Source organism: Lindgomyces ingoldianus (genome assembly GCF_010093535.1).
Source record: "Lindgomyces ingoldianus strain ATCC 200398 unplaced genomic scaffold BDR25scaffold_27, whole genome shotgun sequence".
Lineage (NCBI taxonomy): Eukaryota > Fungi > Ascomycota > Dothideomycetes > Pleosporales > Lindgomycetaceae > Lindgomyces > Lindgomyces ingoldianus.
In genome coordinates, this window is record NW_022985188.1 from 635,347 (window position 1) to 661,582 (window position 26,236).

The 26,236-nt window shown below is 47.6% G+C and overlaps 9 protein-coding genes and 1 non-coding gene across 10 annotated transcripts; 5 read left to right on the top strand and 5 right to left on the bottom strand.

Annotated features, from left to right (window-relative positions):
• Nucleotides 1-1,897: 1,897 nt before the first annotated feature.
• BDR25DRAFT_335749 (uncharacterized protein) lies at nt 1,898-4,472 on the bottom strand (the record flags this gene model as incomplete). Its single annotated transcript, XM_033693045.1, has 5 exons — nt 4,378-4,472; nt 3,549-4,232; nt 2,482-3,348; nt 2,255-2,416; nt 1,898-2,145 (listed from the first exon to the last, which is right to left on the bottom strand). Exons 1-5 carry the CDS (start codon nt 4,427-4,429, stop codon nt 1,898-1,900), a joined length of 2,013 nt encoding a protein of 670 aa, XP_033544785.1. The 5' UTR covers nt 4,430-4,472.
• A 512-nt stretch (nt 4,473-4,984) lies between these two features.
• On the top strand, nt 4,985-6,582 carry BDR25DRAFT_266414 (uncharacterized protein). Its single transcript, XM_033686982.1, has 2 exons — nt 4,985-6,106; nt 6,158-6,582. The coding sequence occupies exons 1-2, from the start codon at nt 5,107-5,109 to the stop codon at nt 6,556-6,558; spliced, it is 1,401 nt and encodes a 466-aa protein (XP_033544786.1). The 5' UTR covers nt 4,985-5,106; the 3' UTR covers nt 6,559-6,582.
• Nucleotides 6,583-7,145: 563 nt separating this feature from the next.
• BDR25DRAFT_60680 (uncharacterized protein) lies at nt 7,146-9,328 on the top strand. The gene is made up of 4 exons (XM_033698810.1): nt 7,146-7,984; nt 8,034-9,038; nt 9,088-9,271; nt 9,321-9,328. The coding sequence occupies exons 1-2, from the start codon at nt 7,237-7,239 to the stop codon at nt 9,035-9,037; spliced, it is 1,752 nt and encodes a 583-aa protein (XP_033544787.1). The 5' UTR covers nt 7,146-7,236; the 3' UTR covers nt 9,038; nt 9,088-9,271; nt 9,321-9,328.
• Nucleotides 9,329-9,502: 174 nt separating this feature from the next.
• On the bottom strand, nt 9,503-10,019 carry BDR25DRAFT_316553 (uncharacterized protein; the record flags this gene model as incomplete). The annotated part of the gene is made up of 3 exons (XM_033691607.1): nt 9,503-9,686; nt 9,746-9,874; nt 9,928-10,019. 3 exons carry the CDS (start codon nt 10,017-10,019, stop codon nt 9,503-9,505), a joined length of 405 nt encoding a protein of 134 aa, XP_033544788.1.
• Nucleotides 10,020-11,320: 1,301 nt separating this feature from the next.
• BDR25DRAFT_327148 (uncharacterized protein) lies at nt 11,321-12,075 on the top strand (the record flags this gene model as incomplete). The annotated part of the gene is made up of 2 exons (XM_033692316.1): nt 11,321-11,531; nt 11,582-12,075. 2 exons carry the CDS (start codon nt 11,321-11,323, stop codon nt 12,073-12,075), a joined length of 705 nt encoding a protein of 234 aa, XP_033544789.1.
• Nucleotides 12,076-12,814: 739 nt separating this feature from the next.
• BDR25DRAFT_374270 (phytanoyl-CoA dioxygenase-like protein) lies at nt 12,815-14,216 on the top strand (the record flags this gene model as incomplete). Its single annotated transcript, XM_033697320.1, has 1 exon — nt 12,815-14,216. The coding sequence occupies exon 1, from the start codon at nt 13,011-13,013 to the stop codon at nt 14,214-14,216; it is 1,206 nt and encodes a 401-aa protein (XP_033544790.1). The 5' UTR covers nt 12,815-13,010.
• Nucleotides 14,217-16,127: 1,911 nt separating this feature from the next.
• On the bottom strand, nt 16,128-17,376 carry BDR25DRAFT_335751 (uncharacterized protein). The gene is made up of 4 exons (XM_033693046.1): nt 17,262-17,376; nt 17,055-17,211; nt 16,847-16,990; nt 16,128-16,798 (listed from the first exon to the last, which is right to left on the bottom strand). Exons 1-4 carry the CDS (start codon nt 17,314-17,316, stop codon nt 16,225-16,227), a joined length of 930 nt encoding a protein of 309 aa, XP_033544791.1. The 5' UTR covers nt 17,317-17,376; the 3' UTR covers nt 16,128-16,224.
• Nucleotides 17,377-18,013: 637 nt separating this feature from the next.
• Nucleotides 18,014-19,352, top strand: BDR25DRAFT_266421 (uncharacterized protein). The gene is made up of 3 exons (XM_033686983.1): nt 18,014-18,082; nt 18,130-18,919; nt 19,022-19,352. Exons 1-3 carry the CDS (start codon nt 18,075-18,077, stop codon nt 19,232-19,234), a joined length of 1,011 nt encoding a protein of 336 aa, XP_033544792.1. The 5' UTR covers nt 18,014-18,074; the 3' UTR covers nt 19,235-19,352.
• A 736-nt stretch (nt 19,353-20,088) lies between these two features.
• Nucleotides 20,089-21,002, bottom strand: BDR25DRAFT_305357 (phosphatases II). Its single transcript, XM_033690398.1, has 2 exons — nt 20,879-21,002; nt 20,089-20,818 (listed from the first exon to the last, which is right to left on the bottom strand). The coding sequence occupies exon 2, from the start codon at nt 20,772-20,774 to the stop codon at nt 20,217-20,219; it is 558 nt and encodes a 185-aa protein (XP_033544793.1). The 5' UTR covers nt 20,775-20,818; nt 20,879-21,002; the 3' UTR covers nt 20,089-20,216.
• Nucleotides 21,003-24,830: 3,828 nt separating this feature from the next.
• On the bottom strand, nt 24,831-24,904 carry BDR25DRAFT_t34. Its single transcript has one exon. It is a non-coding gene; the product is annotated as a tRNA-Lys (tRNA).
• Nucleotides 24,905-26,236: the final 1,332 nt, after the last annotated feature.

Consider the following 26,236-nt stretch of genomic DNA (forward strand, 5'->3'; position numbering starts at 1 on the left):
TTAGGGTTGGAGGCAGAGGTACGGAGGCCTAGGAGCCTATATACCCCGTGCCAATCCTAGGGTACTGAGGGGTTGGATAGCTGTAACATAACTGTGTATACAAACTTCCCAAAAGGGTAATACAATCCGTACTACGTACCGTACCTAGGGCATCATTAAACGTACGGTACGGCTCACGAACTCGGTACGTTCGTACTGAACACGTGACCGTTACGGTTCACTTTGTACGGACCGTAGTACGGCCCGTTGGAAGCCCTGGCCCTGCTCTAGAAGCGTCAGATCTGCTCCATAAACCCATACCTGTGATGACGTACAATTACCGCAACATAGTTTTGTACTTTAGTGAGTAGCCTAATCGCACTAAGGTTAACCCCTGGTTTACTTATAACAGCGACATATTATTTTAGTTTATTGCAAACTTGAGATTAGTCTTTGGTTACAGACAGGGTATCATGATATATGGCAAGGGACGCTGTGTAGAGGGCTCTTAACTTCTGCAGCCTAGAAGACTGCAAAATAGAACAACAGAGGCATCCAATTAACAAGATAAGGTTTATAAGTGTCATAGTTATGTTACAGCTATCGGACCCCTGAGTACCTTAAGGGCTTGGCATTGGGTATATAGGCTCCTCGGCCTCCATACCTCTGCCTCTTACCTTAAGGTTTTCGCTCTCTCTATCTCTTTCTACCCCTATCCTGCATTAACTCTCTGTGACTTGCTCTTATTGCTTGATACCTCTCACAATAAGGTAGTAAAGGCCTAGGTAAATATTTCTGCAATAGAAAAGAATTTGTAATAGGCACTTTTGAGACGACAGACTGTAAATAAATATATCAAAACTCTTAGAAACAACTGATTGAAGCGCCCTTACTATTAAAAGGGTAATACTATTGGCAGTACGTACCGTGCCTAGGGCGCCATTAAACGTATCGTGCAGCTCAAGAACTGGGTACGTTCGTACTGAAGAGGTGGCCGACACTGCTCACTTTGGACGGACTGTAGTACGTCTCGTTGGAAGCACTGGCCATCGGTCTAGTACCTGTCACGATTTTCTGATTGCCTTCCCTGTCAATATCCCCTTCGCTGTGATGCACAAGTGGAATAAAGCATCACCATTCCCGCTTTCAAAATAATACTCATAAAACAAGAAAATCGACACTTGAGATCGAAAATGACTTCACGAAGTTCAGTGGAGAGTTCGAGAGGCTCCTCTCTTCATTATCATTCCCAGAGCCCTTCTCCATCTATGTCCTACGACTCTAATTACGGCAGTTTACCTTATGACTCTGATTGCCTTCACTCACGACCGCAGTCCACTATCTCATTATGTATCAGGGACTTGGAATCTGCTGTGACTCTTCAGCGCACTGTCGTTCGCGAGTTGCAAATTTATTGGGCATGTGTTATGCAGAACAAGCACATGCAGAAGAAAATCCACGACGAGTTGCAAAAACGATGGAAGTAAGGACACAGAGAAGCTTAGGGAGTCGTACGAGTTAGATGAGTTGATAGCCGCAGTGATCGATGTTGAAGAGGAATTAGAGCTGATTGAGGAGTGTGTGAAGGAGACGCGGAAAGAGTGGAAGGATATGCAGCTTGGTAATTTCGGATCTTAGAGACAAGCTCGAGGAGGATGGTAAGGCTGTAGTTTGTGATGGAAAAGAGTTTAGCGAATGGGGTTTAATACTCGATAGGGAAGGAATGTGAAGGACCTGAAGGTTAAGTGCTGAGCTGGCTCTGCAGTAATTTGAGGCTCTCACGACTAGACCCATAGCGCACAGAGTATGCTTCGGCTTCTTTGCGTGAAGTTTACATGAATGAATGTCTAAAATTATGCCTTACATACTCCTATGCTACGCCCCTCCATGGCGCGAACTTTTTCCCAGTAATGGCACGTCATCCGTACACAGGCCATTTCTTATTCTTAGCCATAGCGACCAAGTTTTCTGACATCTTTCCTATACTTTTGCTAATGCCATCCCCATTTCCATTATTGGTGCCGTTTGCAATAGGTTTAAATTCCCCGGTATCGGATCGACCGGGCAACTCGGCGATGTTGCTAAACATTGGGGGAATTGGTGCAGGCGCAGGGACCCATTCTACTTTGATGGACTGGTCGCGGGAGAGCTTTTGGTTATTGAACCCTAGTAAAGTTAGAGTTTGGGCCTTCAGGGTGCGTTGGAAAAACTTGAGGCAAGATACGCAGCGCAAGAAAGATCAATTCGGGGTGAGGAAGGAGGAGGAAGTTCTTACAAAGCTCAAATCGGATATCAGCTGGCCCGATGATGACTTTAACCTGGTACTCTACCCTGAAGTAGTGCTTTCCGAGCTTCCAGAAGCGTCTATTCTTCTCTGTGAATTTCTTTTCGTCAGCAGTTGTGAGGTCTGACTGGATTTCGCAAAGTACTCTTGTGTCTATTCCAGGTTAGCCACGGCTACAAACACATGAATGAAGAGCAAAATGAAGAGGAGAAACCTACCCGAACACATTTGATCTGGCAAGAACTTGGCCTCCAACCCACATTCTATAACGCTCGTTGGGAATGCACGCCTCGGATCCCCAGGGCTCACTTTTTTGATAAAGTTGTGTATGATTGGTCGGTCGACTGACACTGGTTCACCCTTTCTAACAAACCACGCTATGGCCTGCGTGATGTACAATTTATTGTTTAACGGGTCTCTAGTCAACTCCTTTCCGGCATGCTCTGGATTTCGCTTGTCATATAGGATCTTGCAGACTGTGCCGTAGGAGGCCCGGCAGCACCGCCATCCGAGAACAGAGTGGGAAGTCAACAGCTTTCGGACGCGGTCGGCTACGAGGCCTTTGCACACGGCGAGTTGAGGGTCTGGAGCTATACGCACACGAATGTGGCGTGCGTTCGGTTTTGGCAATGGTGAAGTGGCGCCGTAGCGGCTCGAAAGGCATTGCTGCACATAAGCGCTATTTCCAAGACCGCCAGAGAGAATCAGATGGCCGACTTGTTCATTCGGAAACTTCTGATAGAGGGATTGAAGCTGGGAATCTATCAATTTGAAGAGTTTGTTAATCTGCTTGTCGAACATTTGCTGGAGATCTTCGCGGGCAAATGTCATTTCGCCATTCTTGATGCGGGCATCGGGGTTGTTGTAGGATTGAGGCACACGAGGAATGCCAATAGAGAAAAGAGGTGTATCGTCTGGGGATCCGTATTCGCACTTAACAGCCTGGAAGTCGCGGGACTTCATCATTTCCCAGGCGGCATCGGAGGGGTCAATAGGTAGAGGTGAAGCGTTGTGAGCCGTGGAGAGTCGACCGCTGACCAGTTTCTCGAATTCGTAATCGATAGCTGCGGAACCGATTGATTCACCTGTCGCAATGTGGGTTAGCCTGGCGAGGTTATGAACTGCTCTGCCGAACGAGAGGTTGATCACTAGTTTGGACTGAGTAGCGTAGGTGTGAACAGAGCAAAGAAAAGAGAGTAGGGAGCAATTAGCGTAAAAAGACGAGTTAGATTGGTGGCAGCTTGGGACATGTAGAGAACTGAACCAGGAGGGTGGAAATATTTACCGAACACTACATCAAGCTGTTCAAGACAGATGGATTGGTTGACATTATTTGCGATTCGTAGGACAGAAAGATCAGTCGTTCCACCCCCAGCATCACAGACGAGGAGGATATCTCTCTCCCTAAAGATTCCAGGGGCTTCTGTAGACACATGAACAGCTGCTGCTTCAGCTTCAGTCAAACCGATGGTGACAGAATGGCCAATATGCTGTCCGAAGCCGGCTCGTTCAACAATGGATCTGAAATTCTCCACAGTCGGATTAGGTGCCCATGTGGTAGGGACCGAAAATATGAACTCTATCCTCGCATCTCTCCATGAAGCCCCTGATATCTCAGTGTAGAGCTTGTTGGCAAGATATTCGTACATCTTCCGTAGATAATCTTCGTACCATTTCTCGACTTCTGCGAGGGACTCCGGGGCTCCTACCGGATCTTCAGCCTGCTTCTGGGCGAGTTTGCGTGGATCTAAAGAAGTCTTGAACCATTCTTTGTACTCTTTGTCTTCTCCTGTTGTCTCTGCTATTGTCTCAGAGAGGAATCCCCAGGACGAAGGTTCAGACTGGCCCGTGGGGTATACGACAACTGTAGGAACTTTGTTTTCGTTGGCTTGGAATCGGCCAGGCCATTTCTGCACCCATCTTACTGTCTCGGAACCGATGGATAGATTTACATAGGAGACTCCTGTACCTGGTCTTAGTCAGCCGTGTGTTGGATAGGCATCTAAACACGACCCAGCGGAGTCAAGTCTTGGCTAGTCCTAATTCGGACAGGAGTTGACCAGGAACCCTGCGGCCGCTCCCACCCCCAACCTCAACACTGTCAACACACTTACACGTCATCCCCAAATCCACCCCAATAATCATGTGCGGCTTCTCATTATCCATCTTGTCGTCTCAATATCGTCTCGATTTGTTAGTTGTGCCTTGCCGGGGCAGGTTGAAGATCTTTAAGACACGGATCCTGTTGTTCTTCTTATCTGTCCGTGTTACAGCCTTGCGGCACAGCACCCCATTTTAAATTCTGCAAAAGATTCTCCAGTGGCAGTAAGTATGTGTTGGGGGCTCCTATAATATCACTCAGGAGTAGTTTCACCTTCCTCCGCACCGCCGATCTTACACAAGTGCCTTGCACAGCAATCATAGCCTTCGTTCATCTGCACCCAACCGTCTGATTAGTGGCTCATTGTTCTAGCGCTGCGGCTATGGGGCCAGATCGGGCTCGGCCTGTTCAATATTGAGTCTGATGAGCAGGAGGGGTGAGTGGTTGGAGATAGGACCACTTTGTGACCGCTGTGCCGTTGTGTTGCTTGATGTTTCATACCGGCGGTAACTCGGACACCTATTCGACCCGAAAATGGTCTATTGTTTTCATGTCATCTCGAGTTCTGCTCGTCGGCGAGCTCTTGCCACCCCTCTATATGAAGTCACCCTATCTCATAGCGACGTGTCGCGCCCCAGAAGCTCTCAACCCACACCAGACCATCCCCTCATGACAACGACCTCACGGGAATTGGTATATCTTAATTACTTTATTTTTGGCATATTCATTGAATTCCGCCGCAATGGCAGACCCAAGACTCACGCCGACGCCCATAGCTACGACCCTTGGCGTTGTCATTAGCTACTATGATTCATTAGTAACTTTGCTCCTTTTGCCTGGAAATTTAGGTGTTGTTTTCCCTGCTGCTCCTCTCAGCGGTGTGAAGACGGACGGCCCGAAGACTATAGCCCCGCTTCGCACAGACATCTGGAACGGGGAGAACGTGTCGATTTTTTCCAACGAGTTTTACGCCCAAATCGGATCGGCCACGCGTAACATCCTCGGAGACAACATAGCACAAACGCCAGTTCCAACTACCTTCCCCTTAGAATTATCGACCAACATCCCAACTCCTTCGCAGACCGCTCTAGCTCCCTCGTCTGCACAGACAAGTCTCGTCCCTACAAACTCAGCTCCACCTACATCGAATTCGCCTTCAAGAAAAGGCACGAATATTTCCTCAGCTAGCACTGCTGGAATAGCTGTGGGATGTCTCATTGCGGGCGCTCTTCTTGCAGGGTTATTTCTTTGGTTTTGTATGGGACACTATCGAAACCATCGGAAAGCCCGAGATCAAGAAGCAAGTACTGTCGCCTTCTTATCTCGTGAGAATAGGGCTACCGTGAAAAAGAAATCCTTCGAAAGCGGTAGTCCTATCTCGCAAACTGTGGTGGAAAGTCTTCCCCAACCAATGGAGGACAAAGCTATCTCTGGGGAGATTTCCAAAATTAGCAGCCTCGTCAAGAACCATGTCCAAAGTTTCTACCACAATAGTCGAGTGAGTCCTGGACTTCTGGACTTAGATGATCTCCAAGCTCTTGCAACGAATTTAGCGATGTCACCTGGGACCTTGAGCACCTTGCTTGGAAATTCGGACACGCGCGAGATTGCTCTGAGATTTTGCATTGCATGGGTGTTTGTTTCCCGAATGCAGCTGCACAGCGACCCCAATATCACATTTCTACCTCCGGACATTGCGAAACTCTTGAAAGCAATGCCCGTTAGTAAACATGGACCCCAAGGTGAGACTCTTTACTTACACCACCGCAACCGCGATTCTTACCTGTGTTCAGCTCATGCCTTGTTTCTATCGAAGTGGCGAGCGATGACTGCAAAGATTCTGCAGCCCAGCCTTACCGAAAGTTCATTCTCTTCATCCGACCCTCGCAATCACAACATCCAGGCAGCGTTGGAGGTCTTGGACAGAATTCTCCAGCCGTACTGTGACTCACGCGTAGACAATAATCAGCGACGCTGCAACTTGGAAGAAATTTTGAAGAGAGCTGCTTCCTTCGCTTTCACGCTTTTTTCGCAGCCAGGATCTTGGGACTTTGACTGGCAAGATGAAGAAAGTGTTAAATCTGGTAGTCTTTGCATATTTCCCGCTCTTGTTCAGGTAGAAAACGAATCCGGTGAACTGCTCAAGCCTCCCCGACAGTTTAGTGAGGCTGTGGTTAGATGCCTGGATGGATGATGCTTAGTTCCTTGCGTCATGTTCACGTACTTCATTTTTATGTTCTGGACAATAAATGGTTAAGACACGTTCAGCCCCCATCGTAAGCACATGTGGCACAGCCGTGCAGACGTCTCATGATAAACTACAGGGGAGGCAAGGGAATCCATTTACAAAATACACAGGTTTTGCGGATTACTCGCTATGTGGTTCCATTGGCGTAAATTTCGACTGTGCTGAGAGCACTCGACTGCATCCTGCATGTTACAAGCAATAAGCAAAGCAACCATGAGGAAGGCTGATTAACGTCCCGCGTTGTCAGTCCTGATTTCCGGCAGATGCATGCTATAGGCTATAGGCTGCATTTCCCCTCTTCGATGTTCTCCGCCTCTTTCTCACCAACTACTGTTGTACAATGTGCTCCGCCTTCCTGCGTGTTAAATGCCCACCCTCACACGATAGAGCGCCCTGCTGTTTTGCATTGTTGTGGCCTCGCCTCGCCCTGTCCTTTATTTAGAAATCTCAACCTGAGAGCCAGTGTCGCAGAACTGGGCGGCAACCAAGCAGGCTAACAGCTACTGAACGTCACTTCATGTTACAACTCTCGTCTGCACAATTTCTACTGCTGGACAACTCTGACAAAGAAATCTGCAATTGAACTTCTCAAGAGCTGGAACCTGAGCACACTGATGCAGAACGATGTTGCCAACCGCTGGCCTATTTCTCCCAGAGAGCTTATACCCCAAACAGACCCCAACCACGGATTCAGTCGAAACACGAAGCGTGAGGCGGAAATCTTTCGAGTGGAGAAATGTAGAGAAAACGTCGAGACAAGACGTTAGCAACATCTTCTCTTCGATCTCGACTGTCTTCAACTTCGTCGATTTTGTCGCCGCCCTCAACGAAGTCCCTTCCGAAAGCGAAATATTTGTCAACTTGATCCAACGCGTGCGACAAGACGTGAGCGAGGCTTTACGACTCCATGCGTGCAATACCGTCAGTAACTACTTCGAAACCTTCCCGCAAAAGAAAATTTGGATCGATAGTATTTTACTAGACATTCAACGGGCGCTCAATGACATTGGTGTCTATGTCGAGGACGTGCGTGATGGCGGAGATGAAGGCGGCGCAGCTAGGATGAAACACAGGTTTGAGTGGGTCTTGAGTCATCACCAAAAACTCATATCAAGAGAGATTGCTCTAAATACGTGTCATCAGAGTCTCATGGCTGCCATACAAGCGATGCAGGCAGTCGAGATGGTCGGACAATATGGAGATTCAGCGAACCCAGTGGAACTGCCGGTTCCCCAACCCCCAGAGCTTCCCTGGCTACAAGATAATGACATTTTGCGAAGCCCTTACTCAAGGCAAAAGTGGAGGATGAGCCAAAGAAATCTATCACTTCCGAGCATCACCGTGTCGGAAGTTGAAAGTGATAGATCAAGAGGTAAGACGTCCGGCTAGATGTGTAGGTGTGTAGCTAACCATATCCGTAGCGGATTCTGTCAATTCTTCACCTGTGGAACTTCCGGGCAGCACGCCGGAAGATCTCCCTGATCCTGATAATTGGGACCTCTATGCACCTCCTCCGAACCCTCGGCGATTCTTGGACCAAGCACCTCCTCCAAACACTCTCACCCGAAAGCCACTTAGATTTAGGGAACTCCCTCCACCACTACCAAAGACCCTTGGAACGTTGAAACTGGCAAGGCGATACCGACCAAAGGCGGTAGAAGTACGACGGCCGATGATCAAGCACAACTCCCTCCCAACTCGGCTTCCATCGTTGCCTCGACAGCCGTCTTTGTACATGGAGCTCGCTCAATATGTTATACCAAGCAACCGCCAGAAAAATGATCCATCATTCGACACCCTAGTGGAGATCGATACGCCTGCCACCTCTGTAACTCCACCACCGAGTGGACCATCCTCAGCAACGTCCTGTCCAGAGGGGCTTCTCACGAAAGAAGTGCGTATTAACTCAGCGCCAGTAGTTATATCCGTGGAAAGAGCAGCATCGAATGATGATGAATCATTTGTGAAAGATTGTGCAGCTGACGTGCGCGATATATCATCGTCCAAGGATCCTCGGTTTACCCCTTCGACTAGTCTTCTCAACTATAAAGTTCAAAGCGAAAGTGAGACAGTATCTTTACTTGAAAACCGAGATATTTTGCCACCAAAAGAAGCGTCAGATACAGGGCTATTACCAGAAGCAGAGGCTGTGTCACAAGAATTTCTCGTTGAGAGCGAAGCTGCAAAAGAGGATGAACCTCGCCCGATGAGTAAAGCGGGTCTGGCCCAACAGGAAATCATCTCAGATATCGTAATTTCAGAAAATCTCTCGGCAGCGGCTTCTCTCGAAAGCAGAATTCCAGGAAACGTACTCCAGCATTCCCAAGAAACTCAGAAACAACTTCCCCAACGCCCCATGACAGCGCAATCTAAAAGACGAAGAGCTCAATCAAGGAGAATGCACATAGCATACGGGTCAGACTAGGGTACAAGCCCCAGCCTCTTTAGTATCCCAATTCTAAGCACATAATTCAGCTTCAGTTTTCTGCTAAACCCCAGGAGGGACCTCTCGACAGTCTCCTCTTATTCGAATTGTTACGATAACCGCCTCAGATACCTGATTTACAACGATCAATTCCCTCACTAAGAAACATTAGGATCAAGTTATCTGCTTTATTGCCTTCAGTACATTAAGCAACACTATCGTTAGCATTCATAAGTATGCATTAGGAATTGTGTTTTTTGATGAAGCACTAACAACGCCAGAGTATTTATGTAGTCTTATACCCCAATTTCTCATGTTCATGGAGGAAGAAATATGATCAGTGACCGTCATCAGTTCTAGTCAAGGCATTGAATGAAAAACAGACTCCATTCTTAGTCTTTTACACAGAGTCGCACTGTATCTAATAGTTCTTGAGAAGCCACGTGGCTCTAGCGATATCACTCTTCACTCCATACTAGGACCATGGAGGCCTATGGTCTCAGGGCTGTGCCCCTCCTTGTGCGGTTTATACGGCGGACAGATGAAATTCGGACCACACCATTGATTAGGGATGTACTCTCGCCAGTCGTGCCACTCCTTCTTCTTCTCCTGCTCGGGGTCGTCGCAAGGTCCCAAGGTATGCGAACCGCTATTTAGTAACGTTAAGGGAGGTTGAAGGTGACTGATGGGGTTCGGAACTGTACTTACCCAGTAGCAGAGAAGTGCTCGCACTGCTTCACCAACACGCCGTCAATCCACGTCTCAATAACCTTAGTCGGACGTGGTTCGGGGAAGTCGCGGTCAACGACTTTGCTTGGGTGTCCTTCGGAAGAGGCTCTGTGCTGATTAGAATACTCTCCCGATCACAGATTTTTCCGGACAGAACGTACGTCTTGCTGTGAGGTACTGCAGTGGCTGGAATGACCGCGGCCGAGGCGAGGCCGAGGAAAGAGAGAATCTCAAAGGCAACAGTACGCTTCATCTTCACTGCGATAGGGAGACTTTGATCCGTGAGTCGGTCTCTAGACCGAATGCACTACTAGGTGCGAAGTGCGAAGGAAGAATGCTGTGAGCAGAGAAGAGAAAATCGCAGGGAGGTGCAAGAGTCTATATTTGGGGGCCTTGCGTAACGAGGCAGAATTGTGAAAGAGCCCTCAACGACCCAGAGGTCACTATCACGCCTTCCATGGTTCTGTCGCGACGATGGCCGTGTGGACGAACTTGCCAATCGGCATCTCTGCATGAGCTTCCAACATGTGGAGCAACTCGACTACATTCGAACGGGGTTGAATGTAGCCTATGGTGCTAGGCAAGCCAATATCGAGCTGTTCTATCTTGTCGGTCCATGGTGTTGCCGTTGGGGTCGGGTCGAGCTAGGCACATCACGTGCAACGACACCTATTTGGAGAACACACCACGAACATAATTTTTCGCCCCTCTGAATGATTGCAAACCGGAAATTTGCAGAACATAAGGGACCGTTGAAATGCGATGGCGTACCCCTGGCCCCCAACGCATTTCGTTGCATGGTGTTGCTGACGGCATTCTAAAACCCCTATTGGCCAGAGGGTGCAGTCCTGTGTTGTGTGTAAGCACACAACTATTCTTGTACCAAAGTACATGCGAAACATCGGGAATAAAATTTTCGTATTCTACGATTGCACGATGAGTTGATATGCTTAGAATCATTCGACCCTTCAAAGATCGAAGGTTGGGAGGTGGTGCCTATTATCGCTCTGCACCATCTGGATGCAAACTTCCGGCGAACGATGGGTGATCATTTATATATCACTCGACTTCAATGTGCACGCTAAGCCGAAGTTGAGTAAGCTTGCCTTTTCCGGTCATTGATAATCATGTCCATGCTCACCGTTTCGCAGGATTTCTGTAAACAAAACTCTATTTCCACCTCCAGAGATGGCCTTTTCCGGTCACATTTTCTAATCTAGTTCGACTAGCGTACACTGCAGCCCAGCACGTTCAGCTGGGTCTCCAGATATCCGGTAGTGAGTGCTCGAAAAGAGCATATGGTCAGCCTCAATATAAAGGCTGAGTTTCAGCCTCCGTCTCTCCTATTCTTCCGCGCGCACTGATGAGTAAACTGCGCTAGGCTTATCAATGCTCACAGAATATATCATGTCTTACCCTCCCGCTCCATGCTGTGAAGTCCGTTTGCGTTGTGCTTCACCGAAACAATCGTGCGCAGTTGCGAACTGGGTTGTTCCTTCTCGTCTATACTTAGGCCTAACGAGGCTGTCCAATCCTTCTGACTCTACGATCGTAATGTTTTTCGCCCTCTTACTCCTGTATGCCTTCGGTTTGACACGAGTGACGGTGGCTACGGGTATTGGGACCTTTACGGATAACAAGTGCACGAAATCGCACGATCTTCTGACCGGGCCGAACGGATATCCAGACGGAACATGCACGCCACTTAACTTGACTTCCTCGCTGCCTGGCTTCCAAGTGGTTGGGTTAGACTCTGGCTGCGCAGGTGAATTAATCAGCTTGGCTTCTTCATACTGCTTCTGACAAACTACACAGTTACGATATACGGGCACGACGATGAAACCAACCAGCCATGCTCGAGCCCTACAAAAATAGTCGCGGAGCTCGCTTCCTGTTACAACTCCTCTTGGGTCTACTACAGTATCGATGGCTGTGATCCTCCGGGTCAAACTCCCTCGGCCGCGCCCACACTATCAACCACTCCTCAGCATAAAAATTCTAGTAATATAGGAGCAATTGTTGGAGGGATCGTTGGAGGAGTCGTCGGTATTGCTCTCGTAATCATTGTCATATTCCTCTGCTACCGCCAGCGCAAGGGACTGGTAGCACTGCAAACACCACCTCCGTCATACGAGCTGCCAAATGGCGCGGTTATGGAACTGCACCAATCCGAGAAAAAAGCTCACACTGAGCTTTATGCGCACGAGGCTGCGGTAGAGATGGGACGGAACAGCACATATATCCCACCTGCAGAATTGCCGGCGGAAGAGCGACTAGAAGCAAAGAAATACGCCCAACCAGAGGTGTAAGAGGAAGAACTGCGCACGTTCCGCGATAATATCAAACGAAGGGACCCACTCTTAGTTCGGAAGGCTTTTTTGAGGACCATGTGTGGAAGCAACTAACACCACTTTGCCCGATTTCTTTTTCGAAACTGCAAACAAGTGCGAATCTCACATCTCAGCCTTTTCCTATTCTGGAATCATTCAGCGAAGGAAGGGTCTTGGGGGCTGATTGGACAGCTTGCCCTGCAATGAATAATTGGTCAACCTATTTTCCTCGGCGCTATGCTAAGAGAGAAACGTGAGCACCTCTTTACTCGTCGAAGTTACCAGCCACAAGTCATTTTTGTCAAGTCTCCTAGAACAGAACTGGTGCGAGTTCATGGCTTTGACACCACAATGCTGTCACGGTTGTGGAAATGCTTTAGGTTGCTGTTCGACTCGAAGTTGTCGACGGTTCTATCCATGTCTCAGCTCCCACTATTGGTAACACCACTCCTCCTAGCTTGTTCTTTCAAGAAGGAAATTATCACCGCCAACAGAGCGCCTCTTTTTTGCCTTCTCACTTAACCACAACACCTTCGTTTAGACTAAATTAATCCGCAGCTGTGCTCTCCGGCCGCACAAAATATTACCCTATCGTAGGACCAATCAGACTTTTACCGTGGGCAGGATATCATCTCCCTAGCACAGCGGGGTATTGTATTAGTAGTATTTCTCTTAAATCGTGACATAACACTGCGTTCCCTTTTATTCTCCGGAATCGGGGGAATGATATCTCCACGGATAGTTGGCGGGGAAATTGGAGATGTCCTCGGTTTAGAGAAAGTCCCCGCACTTAAGACGATCTATCGAGCGGAGGAAATTTCCTTCCTTGACAGCATGCCAACCTCACTTCTCTTGGATGCAAATATATATTCTCCCGTCGTGACAGCTTTGGTTGCTACCAAGTCACCTCCAGAATGATTGATGCAACACATTTGAACGGTTCCAGCAGGGCCTCAGTCCCCGTACAACCTCGTCTCTTCAATCTCTCCAAGCCCCCATCTGTCGAGGCGTTCGATACCCTTTGTTCGCAACCCCTACGTTGCGATTATCCCCTAGCTTCATCAATACAATCAAATATTCCAATCTACAAACTTCCTCCCTTCAAATCCCTCACCGCAGAGCAGTGCTCCGCTCTCCAGGACGAGTGGTACCACATCCTTCTATCTGGTCCTGGAGTCTTTGTGACTAAGGGTCTCTACAAGGACACCACCCTTCTCGACAAAATGAACTCTGTCTTCTCCGACATCATCGCGCACGAGAAGCAAGGCTCAAGATCCCGAGGCGATCATTTCGCCTCATCCGGCCAGAACGATCGGATCTGGAACTCCTTCTCCAAACATTGCGCCCTTGACCCACCATCATTTCTTTCCTATTATTCGAATCCCTATCTTCCACTTATATCGTCTACGTGGCTTGGACCAAGCCACCGTATCACAGCTCAAGTCAACATTGTCAAGCCCGGAGCTGCCCCGCAAGTGTCCCATCGGGATTACCACCTCGGATTCCAGGATGCGGTAACCTGTTCTCAGATTCCTAAGGCTGCTCAGGTAGCAACACAATTCCTGACCCTTCAAGGCGCCGTCGCACATTCCCACATGCCATTGGAGAGCGGTCCAACTCGGTTACTACCTTTTAGTCAGATGTTCGAGGAAGGATACATGGCGTATCGCCTTCCCGAATTCAGAGACTATTTCTTGGCCCACTATGTCTCTCTACCATTAGAAAAAGGCGACGGCCTTTTCTTCAATCCGGCGTTGTTCCATGCTGCCGGAAAGAACGAATCGAAGGATGTTATGCGTTCAGCGAATCTGTTACAGATCAGCAGTGCCTTTGGGAAGCCAATGGAGACGATCGACTCTCTCCCAATAATTGAAACGTGCTGGAACCCCTTGATGAAGAAGTACAAAGTTGAGGGGATGAGTGAGGAGGTGAGAGCCTTTGTGGCTGCGGTTGGAGATGGGTACCCATTCCCCACGAACTTAGATAATCGAGCTCCTCAAAGTGGGGGAATGGCACCGGAGAGTGAGCAGGATGTCATGTTGGGCGGCCTGGTGAGTGGTCTTGAGAAAGCTGAGATTTTGGACAAGATAAGGAGGATTCGGGTGGATGCCAAGCCCTAGATATGTTCTTAATGACTGATTCCTTACATTTAAACGTTTCGACTAAAGTCGTACTAGCGTAGCTTTTGCTGGAGGTTCGAAAAATTGTGGAAAGCGATGGGAGGCCGTCGCTGATATATCCACTAGCGTATGAAGATATCATGAGCACCAAAAAACCGCATCTTCTATAAACCCATTCTGTGGAGTCTCTCGATATCCAAACCTTTCGAGGTTGGGATCGTTGCGGCCGGTGAGCTTCGCCGCATATGGCGATAAGAAATTTGCACAAAGGATTCCCGAAGTCGCGCGGTTGGCAAATGACAGCATCCAAAAACTACTATATGCTATATGCAGCCACTAATACCTGATATTTCAACTGCACTGAAATCATCACTGTTATGGACCAATGCTGTGCCGTGATGCCAGAGCCACAGGAAGGGTTGCTATCTCATCATAGATTTGAAACATTCAGAATGCAGCATGAGGTACATATCCACCATATAGCTAAGGTATTTGCATTGACTTACAAAATTAGGACGAAAACTGAACATTAAGCAGTAAGAGGAACTCACGAGCCAAATGGCGCGAGGAAGGCGAAGCTTCTCTACGACCACAATGCGGACGACCTCCCTCGCATGAAAGATACAACAAGGTTTTCCAAGCTCTCTGGAGGACAATGTCGTTCGCGCTCCCTGCTTGTTAGGGGGTTTTGCCTGAACTCCAAGGAGCAGGGTTAGCCGACCTGTTACTATATTCCATGTATTGGGGTGCTGGCAATTCTTTTCTACCTCAACCTATCGAAGACATTCCTTTTGTCAAGAAGCGTTCCTAGATTTTTACTTCCCCACTCCTACAAAGAACTTCATTTGTAAACTCTCCCTAGAAGACAAATTTGATAACACCACCCAAGGTAACGGTCAATGCATTATCATCCTTCTCCATGATGAGCCGGGAGTAGGTAAACCCATCTTGACGAATCAGTCGCCGAGGAAATGAAACATCCGTTATACGCCATAAGCGTCAGTGAGATAAACTCTAGTGTATGGGAAGTAGAGGAGAGTCTCGGAATTTTCTTGAAATCTCGACAAAGTGAGGGGAGGGGAGTCCTACTCACCGACAAATGTGGTGTTTCCTTCGAACAACGAACGACGCCTGGCCGTGAACGGAACAAGCTCGTCGCGATATTCCTACACTTGCTGGAATACCTCAAGATCGTAATGCTCTTGACAACGAACCGCCTGTCGACCTTTGATGGCGCGTTCAAGTCATGAATTCACCTTCTTATCAACTGTCCGAAGCTCGATATGGATGCACGAAGGCATGCTTCGAGGATGTTCACGACTCCCCAAAAGAACTCGCTATGTTCTCAATAACTAACATAGCGACATATCTGAGACAATATCGAAATAAAATCAGCCTTAGACCTTGATAGGAGGGAGACTGGGAATTTGGTCAAGCGAGCAAGGTCTTTTGGAAGCTCCACAGAGGTTTCCCTTAACATGGGTCATGTCAACACCGTTATGGGGGTTAAATCTAGTCTAGAACCGTTCACTTTAAGGGAATACCAAGAGTTGATTGCTCACGAAAGCGAACATAGATTCTCATTTGTTCACTGGAAAGGGAAGTGTTTGGTATTGAGACATGAACGGAGTATATCGCTCCCACGTTCTTTTACACCACAATCTCAATCTATTTGTTCCTTTCCGTTATGCATACGCAGGACTCTATACCAGCAAGCTCCAGCCATACCTCTCTTCAGACAGACAGGGAAGCGTCAGAGCCCCAAAATCAGCTCATCATGAAGTCCTCGAGACTTTTATTTTCATTCAAATACATATTTCAGCTTAATATCATGATAAGTTTTAGAGTCACTGGTCTCTATCACTTCCGTTCAGACCCACGTCAAGATACATTATTACTGTTCGAGCTCTTGACGCAGTGCATCGATGATGTAAGACTGAGGCTACGATAGTTGTTCTAGCGGCGTGCCCCCTCTCTAGATTTGAGGTCGCAACATTCAGTCTTGGACCTACAAAATGTCCACGATCTTAGTCGCAATCGTGTCGTTATTGACGCCCCAGTTCTTTGCCTGAGTCTGCATATACAGAATACCGTCCTCAACCACTGATTCATTGTAATAGCCTCCAGGGGTAAGCTCCTTGACAATTCGGAACTTTACCTCGCCCTTGCTTACAACCTCTTCAAACCCCTCCCTCAACATTTCATCCTCCTCGAATTTGTTGTACTCTAATGCATACGCGAACGCCTCGAAGTACGCTTTCATGTACATTCCAATCCGCTTGTCCCAACCTTCTTCTGCTTTCACTGCTGCATCTACTCTGAGAGCTGCAAACACTTCCTCCCAGTTGGGATTCAGTTTGATGGCGGGGTTCTTTAGATGCTTGGCAACTTTGGCTTGAATTTCGGGGATATTCTTGTCCCAACTCTCTTCAATGGAATGGCGTGCGGAGTATGAAAGCGAGGAGGAACTCGCGGCTGTGGAAAGAACATCTTCGAGTTTTTGGAGAGCGTCGTTGTGGTTGGTCCCGAGATACTTCGGGTTGAAAAGAATGCGGAGCATGCCTTCGTGGACGTCGCATCCACTGTAGAGCTTTAAAGGAATGAAGAACGAAGGAATTCGAAGGACTTACCAGTAACTAATCTTGCCAGCCTCATCCATGGCCATGGTTAGCGTGTGATTAGAACACACGCTGTTGATCTCATCCTTTCCGGGCTGTCCATGGCCCATGTCCTCCAGAAAGTATTTGATACTGTTAAATGCGGACGAAACGTAACTGATTGGAGTGTCAAATTGCAGCCCAAGCCAGTACCTTCTTTGGGAGGAACGCGGGAACGTACGCTTCAATACAATATCCCAGATTAGTCTTCGCATAGTCGTCCTCCGCAGCATAGACCCAGATAGCATTGGGATTGATATCGATTTTCCAGGGTACACCTAACAATTTTGACAGATTGGCTTCGAGGTCAGCCTTTTTTGAATCGAAACCGTCTCGGACTAGCTGGAATAAGTCTAGTATTGGGAAGAGTTATCGCTTAAAGGTATACCTTGCTTGCGCACCGCAAGGGGCAACTTATCCACGGGCGGAATTACGGTGGGCATTTTTTGATAACTTCTGAGAAATAGTTGGAGGTTACAATAAGGTGGGAAACGGAGATAAAGGAAAAACTAGGATGGGACATTGGAAGGCCACGACAATTTCGCTCTACTTATATTCGAGCTTTCAGCTCAGCGCCCAGGGGTCAGTTTGGGCCCATCATGATACGACTTCGGAAGTTCGAGGCCGTGGCCCACGTTACGATTGCATTGGATGGGCATGTGATTCTCATGCAGTTCCTCCAATTATGTTGGTGAATAAGTAAGAAAGGGAGGATATCTGTCCGTCAATTGTCCGTCCCATCAGGGATCCCAGCTTATCCTCGTATTTGGTATTTCCTTCGGCTTCCATTGGATAAAGAGAGACACCTGTTGTCCTGGAAACCCAAACGATCGTTCCATGAAACTCAATGGCCTTGCTAGTTAAAGCGATGATGTCGATGGAGGGCTCAGATGTAGAGATGAGGGGAGATTGTTCGAGTCTGAAGCAGGGTGGCTTAGCAGTAAGCACGGCCCCACGAAGAGTTGCCCCTCCCTACCCCTCTCCCAGGGTCGTTCTTCGGGACCCCTGGCTCCATCAGCCACCTTCAAAGCTCAGGAACGGAAAGATTGGGTCCTTGAATACGAAGAGCTGAACAACATGACTAGCGGCAATAAAGACGGATGAATGCACCCTTCATGTCACACGAATATCGAGAAGCAGGTCAACAACACCTTACCAACAGGACAGAAGCCGTCTCGGTGAAAGAACCCACCTTTGGAACATGTCGATGTATAGAATATTTAATTTTTATTAGTTACATTGCTAACTGTTTTCAGCCCAACTCGCCTGAAACTAGATATTCGGGACCAATGGACCAAAGAAGACTGCGAACTTCAACTAGCCTTCAAAGAAATCACCAAAGTAGTCGGCTATCGTATCTCCTGCTCTCCAGACTGGCATCTACTCTGGACAGAACTTAAGACCCTGTTCCCGGATCCCGGCACATTTATTCCAAATGTGCGCGGTATCGTTGTGCTGTGGAGTAGAACCTTGATTGATCTCCTTCAAGATGAGCAGAATGAGGAATGGACTGAGCAGGTGCTCGAAGAGCTTTCGAAGACGCAATTTGTGAAGATACATCTCGAAGTTGGCAGTGGAGAGCTACCAGGCACGCGATGGACCGATGATAGTGCGGCATTCATGATAACTCTTCCGAAATCGGGACCTAAAATACCGTCCGACATTGTCAACAGCATAGGTCCAGCTTTGTTAGATTGTTTTAAGACCACCAATACAGACAATCTCCCGGCAGAACGCCTTTTCCCGGATGATTCTTGGTCGGACATTGGAGTTGATAGCACGAGTGGACATATTTCGACGCGAGTGGAGCAGATGAGATTGCCCGCTACTACATCAATGGCACACTCGGCTGTGACAATTCTTCCGGATATCAACACCATGGAACGACCGGAATACTTGATGTTGAAACCCCCATATCACTTAACCATATCTGGAAACTCCTCTCACGGTATGATCGTGATACAATGCAGCCATCCCCCAACGTTGAAGGTGATCGAAGCGTATCTGAAGAAGTGGACAAAACGCGAGTTCAACAACGTTCATCAAGTAAGTGGAAATCTGATTGACACAAATTCTCTACCTAAAGGGTTGAAAGCCCAATTAAAAGAGTCCTGTCAGAATTATGAAATATTAACTAAGAAAATGTAGCCTCCCGCTGCTCTCTTGTCGTTAAAGGAGTCTCACCTTGGGCTGGGAGCGATATACAACACTCTCCAAATCAAGTTGCAGGAACGTTCAAGCTATGTTCTGACACCCACGTTTCTCGTTTCCTTTGTCCAAAGTATTCTAGGTTATGGCATGACATATGAAGAAAGTAGCTACTGGTCTTTTAGGAAAGATACAGCGTTTGATATGAGATAAACAGGCGTTACCTCTCTCTACTATAGCTGAGAGTAGAAGAAGCGGCGCTTATGAGAAATCTAATAGCTCTCAGGCCCTTGTCTTTACTAGGAGGGCTATCAGGGCACATAAGCTTCTCAGTATATCTCAAGAGATCTTTCCTCTAGTCGAGGAAAATATGGAGACTTGTGCAACGGTGTTTCTCCCTTTGCATCATTCACCTTCCCTTCCTTCTAGATGCATTGGGCATAGTGGCTTGCCACACGCGTGAACTTCGTAATTCGACGTTTCTACTCTTCTCCTCACTGCATCCATCTCATCACACGAAAGAATTGACTTCCAGTATAATTCACTTATGCTCTCCCATCTAGATGCGCTGCTCTCCCTCTCCGCTCTGAAGACTTTGGAGATGACCCAAGCCGTCCTATTTTCGCGCTAGTCGTTCGATTTTGGTCCTTAGTCCCATACCCTACTCGTGCCAGTATCGAAAGCGGGGAATCACATGTGGTTGGGGATAGAGGCCTTTTGCACCTTAGAAGGTTTCTTTCCTGTATATTTTCTCACGGATCCAAACCTTTCCGTAGAATAGCCCCCAAGTCGTTCAAATTGGCTTTTCGAGGTCTATGAGGCGAATACAACGAGGGGATTCCTAGTCGACGATGTTGTCATTTGTGGCTTGGCGGTGATGAGTTCGTGGCGGCCATTGGCCTAGCGATTGCCTAAAATTTAATCAACAACGGATAAGGGCGGAACGGCAACGGCAAAAGGGAGCTGCCATATTGCTGCTCTCAAAACATTACTCAGAAGATTCTACTACTGCATTTCATTTCCTAGTAGTGGAAGCATAAAGAGAGGATTACGACCAACACGTAGGACTTTTATCTCTTCATTATCACACTACTGAGTTCCTCCGCATGGTAGAAACAAATTGGATAGGAAGACGATGATTCGCCTTGGCTAGTTGTAGGAATTAACGGTCCGGATAGAATCCGGCTTCATCATATCAAGGGCCAGTGAACATGTTCGCCAACTTGTTCCTCCCATCGAAAGCTGTTGCGTCGAATGTTGTATCATCGAATATCTCCCTCTCCATCTCCACTAACTGCCTCAAAAACCCCGGGTTTGGAGCTATCGCATCCCTAGCGTTAACCAGTATTTTCAGACTCTCCATTAGCGTCATCCCACAGCTCTTCATCAGGTACGCCGCCACAATTGTCGGAGAGCGCGAGATCGCCGCAGAACAGTGAACCAAGACCTTCTCATTCGAAGACGACATCGAATCGATGAATTGACAAGCTCTCTCAACGACTGGGCGGATATCACAGTCTTCTTCGTCGATTAGACCAAGACGCTGGTAATTGATGCTTTCAAGGTGATTGACTGCCGAGGGCGATTTGCCAATCGAAAGGACGTGGGTAATTCCGTTATTTGTGAGGAATGATACGTTTGAGGCCGCGGAAACGGGGCCAAGATAGAGGTTTGGGAGGACACAGGCTGCCGGTTGTTTCTTGCTGACTGAAGGACCTGTGGAGCCGGATTTGTTCTTGCGCTTCTTCGCCATTGCTGGCCTTACGGGACGCAAAACTAGAACCAAGATGTGATATACTGTTTGGTGTGAGTCAATGATTGTTTCCTTTCAAAGTTGCTGCCTGAGTCATTGCTGACATTGGATGCTTCTGCGTTCCCATTATCTGCTATTCCCCAGACCTGCCTCCGTCTCAAAGATTTGCTCACATTCTCGAGAACTAACCCTAAAAACTCGCCGTGCCTGAGTTAGTTAGAAGAGAAAATTACGCGCCGCACTGCCATTGTAGCTTGTGGCTGTGCCACCTTGCTTTTGAAGCAAACTAGCCGTCCACTAGTTCCGCTCGCACGAGAGTTCTGGAGTGTTCATTGGATGCTAACCGAGGGCGACTTTCGCTCGTTGCATAGCCGGGATTTCTGTTTTTACTACTTTATCTATTAGTGATTGGCTGAAGCTCCTGGCATTGTCATCCGTAGCGAATGCGCAGACAGATTTCAGAACTTACTGCGCAGAGCAATCAAAAACGCCTCCACAAGTGCTTAGAAGGATGATGTGACAGGGCGGGAGCTCTCACACCTCGCCCTGGAGAGGTCTGTTGCTAACCCGCCTTAACTGCATCGGTGGGCTAATTCAACTTTCTATTCCTCGCCCGACCGCTCAATTCCCCCGAAACCGAGACCGAGACCATAACTTAAACAAGTACAGAATAGATACGAACTTGGAGAGTAGCTCATTTGGCTATAATGAAAGACACTCAGCCTCTTTGGTGCGATCTGGCTGCTCGAGTTAGGCCACTGGTAGCGCCAACCCTTAATGGTTATTTAGTGCCCCAGGCATTCAACAACGTCGGCCAGCTGGGTAGTTAGCAACCCAAAGTCATGTGACCCGTTGATCATTCGCAACCTTGCAGCCCTGTTAAAAAGAACTCCGGATACTACGACTCATGCAAAAAATGAGAAAATAGTTGTATGACTGGTATATCAATTGTAATTCCAGACAACCCTCCAAGTACGAAATCGGCTCCTTCCGCGGATTGATCGAGCCTCCCGAAGACGCTATCCAGGCCCAATAGATACAACTCGATTTGGGTGACAACCGTGGTCAAACTTCAAGCCTTGCTAGGAAAACCAAACAGAATAAATTAAGTTACGTGTTTTCGGACGACAACAAAATTATCCCTGATATTGGTGATTTTTTGACATTTGGTCCTCCTCCCAGCGCTCCCGCTGCACTCCCACTAGCTTCAACACACCCACTTGTCTTGGTGCCTTCCTCCATTGCGCCGCAGTATCCCTCTATTGATCTTCATGAACCAGTTCATGGGGCCACTACCGTCGATCTCGATCTCGAATGTAATGCCTCTTCAAACAACACTATCTCGACGGTGTTTGACTCGATTCCCGACAATTCAACGGAACTGTGCGTATACATCACTGAAAAGTCTTCGCTCTCTTATTCAACGCACAATCAATTAGTTAAGAGCCAAGGATGTGGGAGAATCCGTACCCACGAGACGCAATCCGGACTATATTCCTGCATTATAGGATGCGGCACATGTTTCAAGAATCCCAGCGAATGGGGACAACATTTGAAATTAATCCATCTACAATCTTTCTGGCTCTTTACTAGGGATGGATGGGGAATCTTGAAGATGGGTCTGAGCAGCACTTGTTTACAAAAAAGGATAAATTCCGGAGCATATGTGCGGACACCACTCCGCCTCGCCCGAAGCCTGGTGCTTGTTAGCTCAAGGGTACCGTACATAGCCCATTTCCCTGAGGACTGTGGCTTCTGTGATCGAGATAGATTCTATGCTCGAGATTGGGTTCAACGATGTGCCCATATTGAGAAGGTCCATTTCAAGCGAGGGGTTACAATGAGTTTGTGGTGTGGCTGGCACGAGGGTAACCTTGAAGGCGACGTTGAAGGCGAAGAGCCTTGCGATACAGATTCTGACAACGGCGACTATGATGACAATGATAGCCAAAACGGCACTAAAGGAAGCTTGAACAAAGGTTACCCCCTGAACCTAATACTCAACGATTCCCCCCTTCTTTCAGCCTCCTTCTGGTAGAGATGATTCGTTTGATGGCTTCCTTAATGGTCTAGGTAACTCCTTTCAGGCCCAGACTTGGACACGTGAGGACTAAGCGCGGAGGTGATCTTGGAGATGAACAAATTGCCCATACAAGGAAGGTAGTTGCGAAAAGATCTTTTGGGACCCAGAAGGAGTCTATGCTGGAACTTTTTTGGAATACCAGAGCACTTTCTGTGACACGTAACAATTAGAGCAGGTGAAACCACGTCACATGACGTAGTGGTTCACATCAATATCAGTCAGTGCAGCAATAGTCGCTCTTTTAGTACAATTCTAAGATATCTCAAGGTCCTCTGTTGGATGCAAGGAAAGAGAGAATAAACTCGAAAGGATGGACAGCATCCATTTTCAAGATGAGTATTTATATGGTATGCAAGTATAAGCTAATAGAATAGCTCGATTCCTCTATGAGATTAATCCGTCTGCTTCTTTCGTTGGATAGTTCTCTTCTACCCTATACCTGTAGCGGATGGAGACGAAATCTGACAAGTATATTTCTAAGCGAGGAAGAAGAGCACATTTATCGGTTGTAATTGCCTAGTTTGTGCAACATGGATGCGATGCGTAAGTTGTTCTTTCAATCTGGAAAGAAATGTTTGACTATTAAAATGACAATAGCGCGATCCACTCCGATATATATATATCTTCTTTGGTGAAACAAGTCTTACTTTAAACCGGCGAAAATTTTCGATAGATTTCCTAGATCACTATAGTTATACGCTTTCTTTTTCCTCTCCTCTCGTCCCGGCTAACAAATTTCCAATAGGGAGACTATCCGACTCGTTTGCGGTAATTAACTTCGCCGTCGCGAGTTTTCAATCTGCTTTTTACTTCTCTTTCCTCGCGTCTTAATTTATAAATTCTCGATTCGAGGGTAATTAGAGTCCACTCAAATGGTTTATAGTGGTGAACATAGCCGCTATGTTTCTCCGGTTTGAAGGTTTTTTCTCTTTGATTTTACTTGTCACTCAACGTCGTTTGACCTACGATCAGTAATGGGATTGATGCCTCCTTGTTTCCTTAGTATGGCTGGTTATGAGGCGTTTAGGGGCGTTGAAATCCTGTAGAAATGGCAGTTTAATTGCTTTCAGGTGTCGTCCTGGTGCCTACCCCTATTAAAGGGGCATCTGATGCAAGAATCCACCGACTGTAATTCTATGGTTTAGAAGATATATTCAATATGTGTAGGTGAAAGTCCTACTTATCGCGAAGAAGAACGAGGGAGCGTGAGATGACATAAGCTGTTCTAATTGCCAAGCCGGGTCATTTACGCCTCCGTGCCAATTTACTCCCCACCTCTAAGTTTCGATCTCGATATTTCACTACAGCGACCTCACGCACAAGTGACATTCTGGGATGATCACCTACATGCAATTTTGAAACTTCTATGCCTAAGGTGACGCGTCGGAATCCGACAGCACCGTGCCGTTTCCGAATTGAAGGGCTGAGAGCCTGCTTCAATCTCACGGCTCAGCGGTGGTAGACAACAGTGGCAGACATTAAAGTGACTAGTTTCCCGAGGAATAACGGTTATGAGGCTCGTTGAACACGAGAGTAATTCCTAGTCCTGTAAAGCGGAACGCTGACACGCTGCAGAGGACAGACCCTTTGACCGTAGAGCGCCTCTATTGCCACCTTCCACCTTTCCCGCTTTTGCGCGATATGATACATACATACTGGGAGCTGCATTAGTTATTGAGCCTTATACTGGATGCTGTGATTCTTGACGCGTGTGAAACCTTAGAAGGGAGTTGCGACTCAGAGCGACGCCGAAGTCGATATGTCAAACTACGTTCCCTTGGCACTGATCACGGCACTAGAGGTACACTCCCGCTAGCAAATCTCTTTAGATCTAGGGCGAAAATGGCTCCCGCGTTCCTGACGATTAGAACACGTTTCGTTGCGCTTGTATACCGCAATTCTTTTCCAGACAGAAAAAGAAGATCACAACACATACCCAGGGACAAAAAGAAGACAAAACAAGATAAAACTAAAGCCCGACGAGGGACTCGAACCCTCAACCTTGAGATTAAGAGTCTCACGCGCTAACCAATTGTGCCAGCCGGGCGATTCGCTGTAAATTTGATAGAAGAAGTTGAAAATTTTCATATAAATAGGGATTGGTCTTTGATAGCCGAAATCTCGCCGACACCACTCGAAACTTTCCTCCCGGCTATCCCTGGGGCAATTTCTTCCAACTGGCGATGAAACTCGGTAAAACTCCAAGTGAATTAAATTTGCGGTGTGGGGTGGCGTTTGGAGCCTTTGAGTCACGCTCCTGAACGCTTATACTAGGGATCGTCACCCTTACGATGCCACACCAATGTCAGACTTTCACAAAGAGATCCAATATTCCCTCAGTTTTAGGTTAGATGCATCGAACGATACGACCGTAAATGCATCTACTATCTCTATGTTCCTATGCTACCACGGCAATGCACCCCATGCATGTGCTGATTGAAAGGCTTTCTGGCTAACGTCATGATTGCGGTAGTTTCCTACTCGACTATAATCCGACGATTCTTTGTGTAGATGACGTACCCAGCCTGAATTACACTCCAATCTCGCATACGAAGCTACTTCTTCCTGCAGGTACCCACGTTTCCCTATCAGAGCCCACGCTGAGGCTTTTTGCATCCGAGCACGTCTCTTGGAATGAGGAATGCGGCCATACGATGCTAGTGTTGACCTACAGGTTGTTCCTTGATGATCGATCAGGAACAGAGTCCCTTCATTCACTGGATTTCTCACCTTTCTCGGGCCCAACACTTCAACTCCCATCTTTGCAAGGCGCCATGTCACAGTCATCCTCGTCATGACTCGTGTTTAACCACCTCCATATCTTTTGTGCAATGCATTCTAATTCCTGCCCTTCGCCCCACCCTACGCCGCAATCACGTTGTTCTTGATCGGGTCCCATATCCCCCTTCGGTAACCGGTTTGCGTATTTCTCGTATCTTTTGATGAACCATTCGTTTCGAAGCGCTCTGAGATGTGGCGGGAAATAACCCTGTTGTTGGGATCGCCATTGCAGATAACATCTCTGCCTCATTCGGTAATGGAGCATTTGTGAGTGTTGCATGGGAAATGAGGCTGAGACAACTGAGGAGGAAGCAATATCTGCTGTTGACATAGCAAACTCTCCCACTTTGAACTTATATTGACCCGGGGGGGCAGTACATATTAGGAGTCCAACACTCTAATTGATGCTCACAGGTTGGGTAGGGCCCCAGCGGCACGTGGATGGCTGAGCAACGTGCCCCGGGAAGGCGTCCATGATATACATCTTCACAATGATACCACCCAACGTATTTCTGGTTGCTTTGCCGCGTAGACGCGATCTCACATTCTATGCCAAGCGCTTAGTCATGAGATGGTGCTGAGATGGCGTTGTGGTACG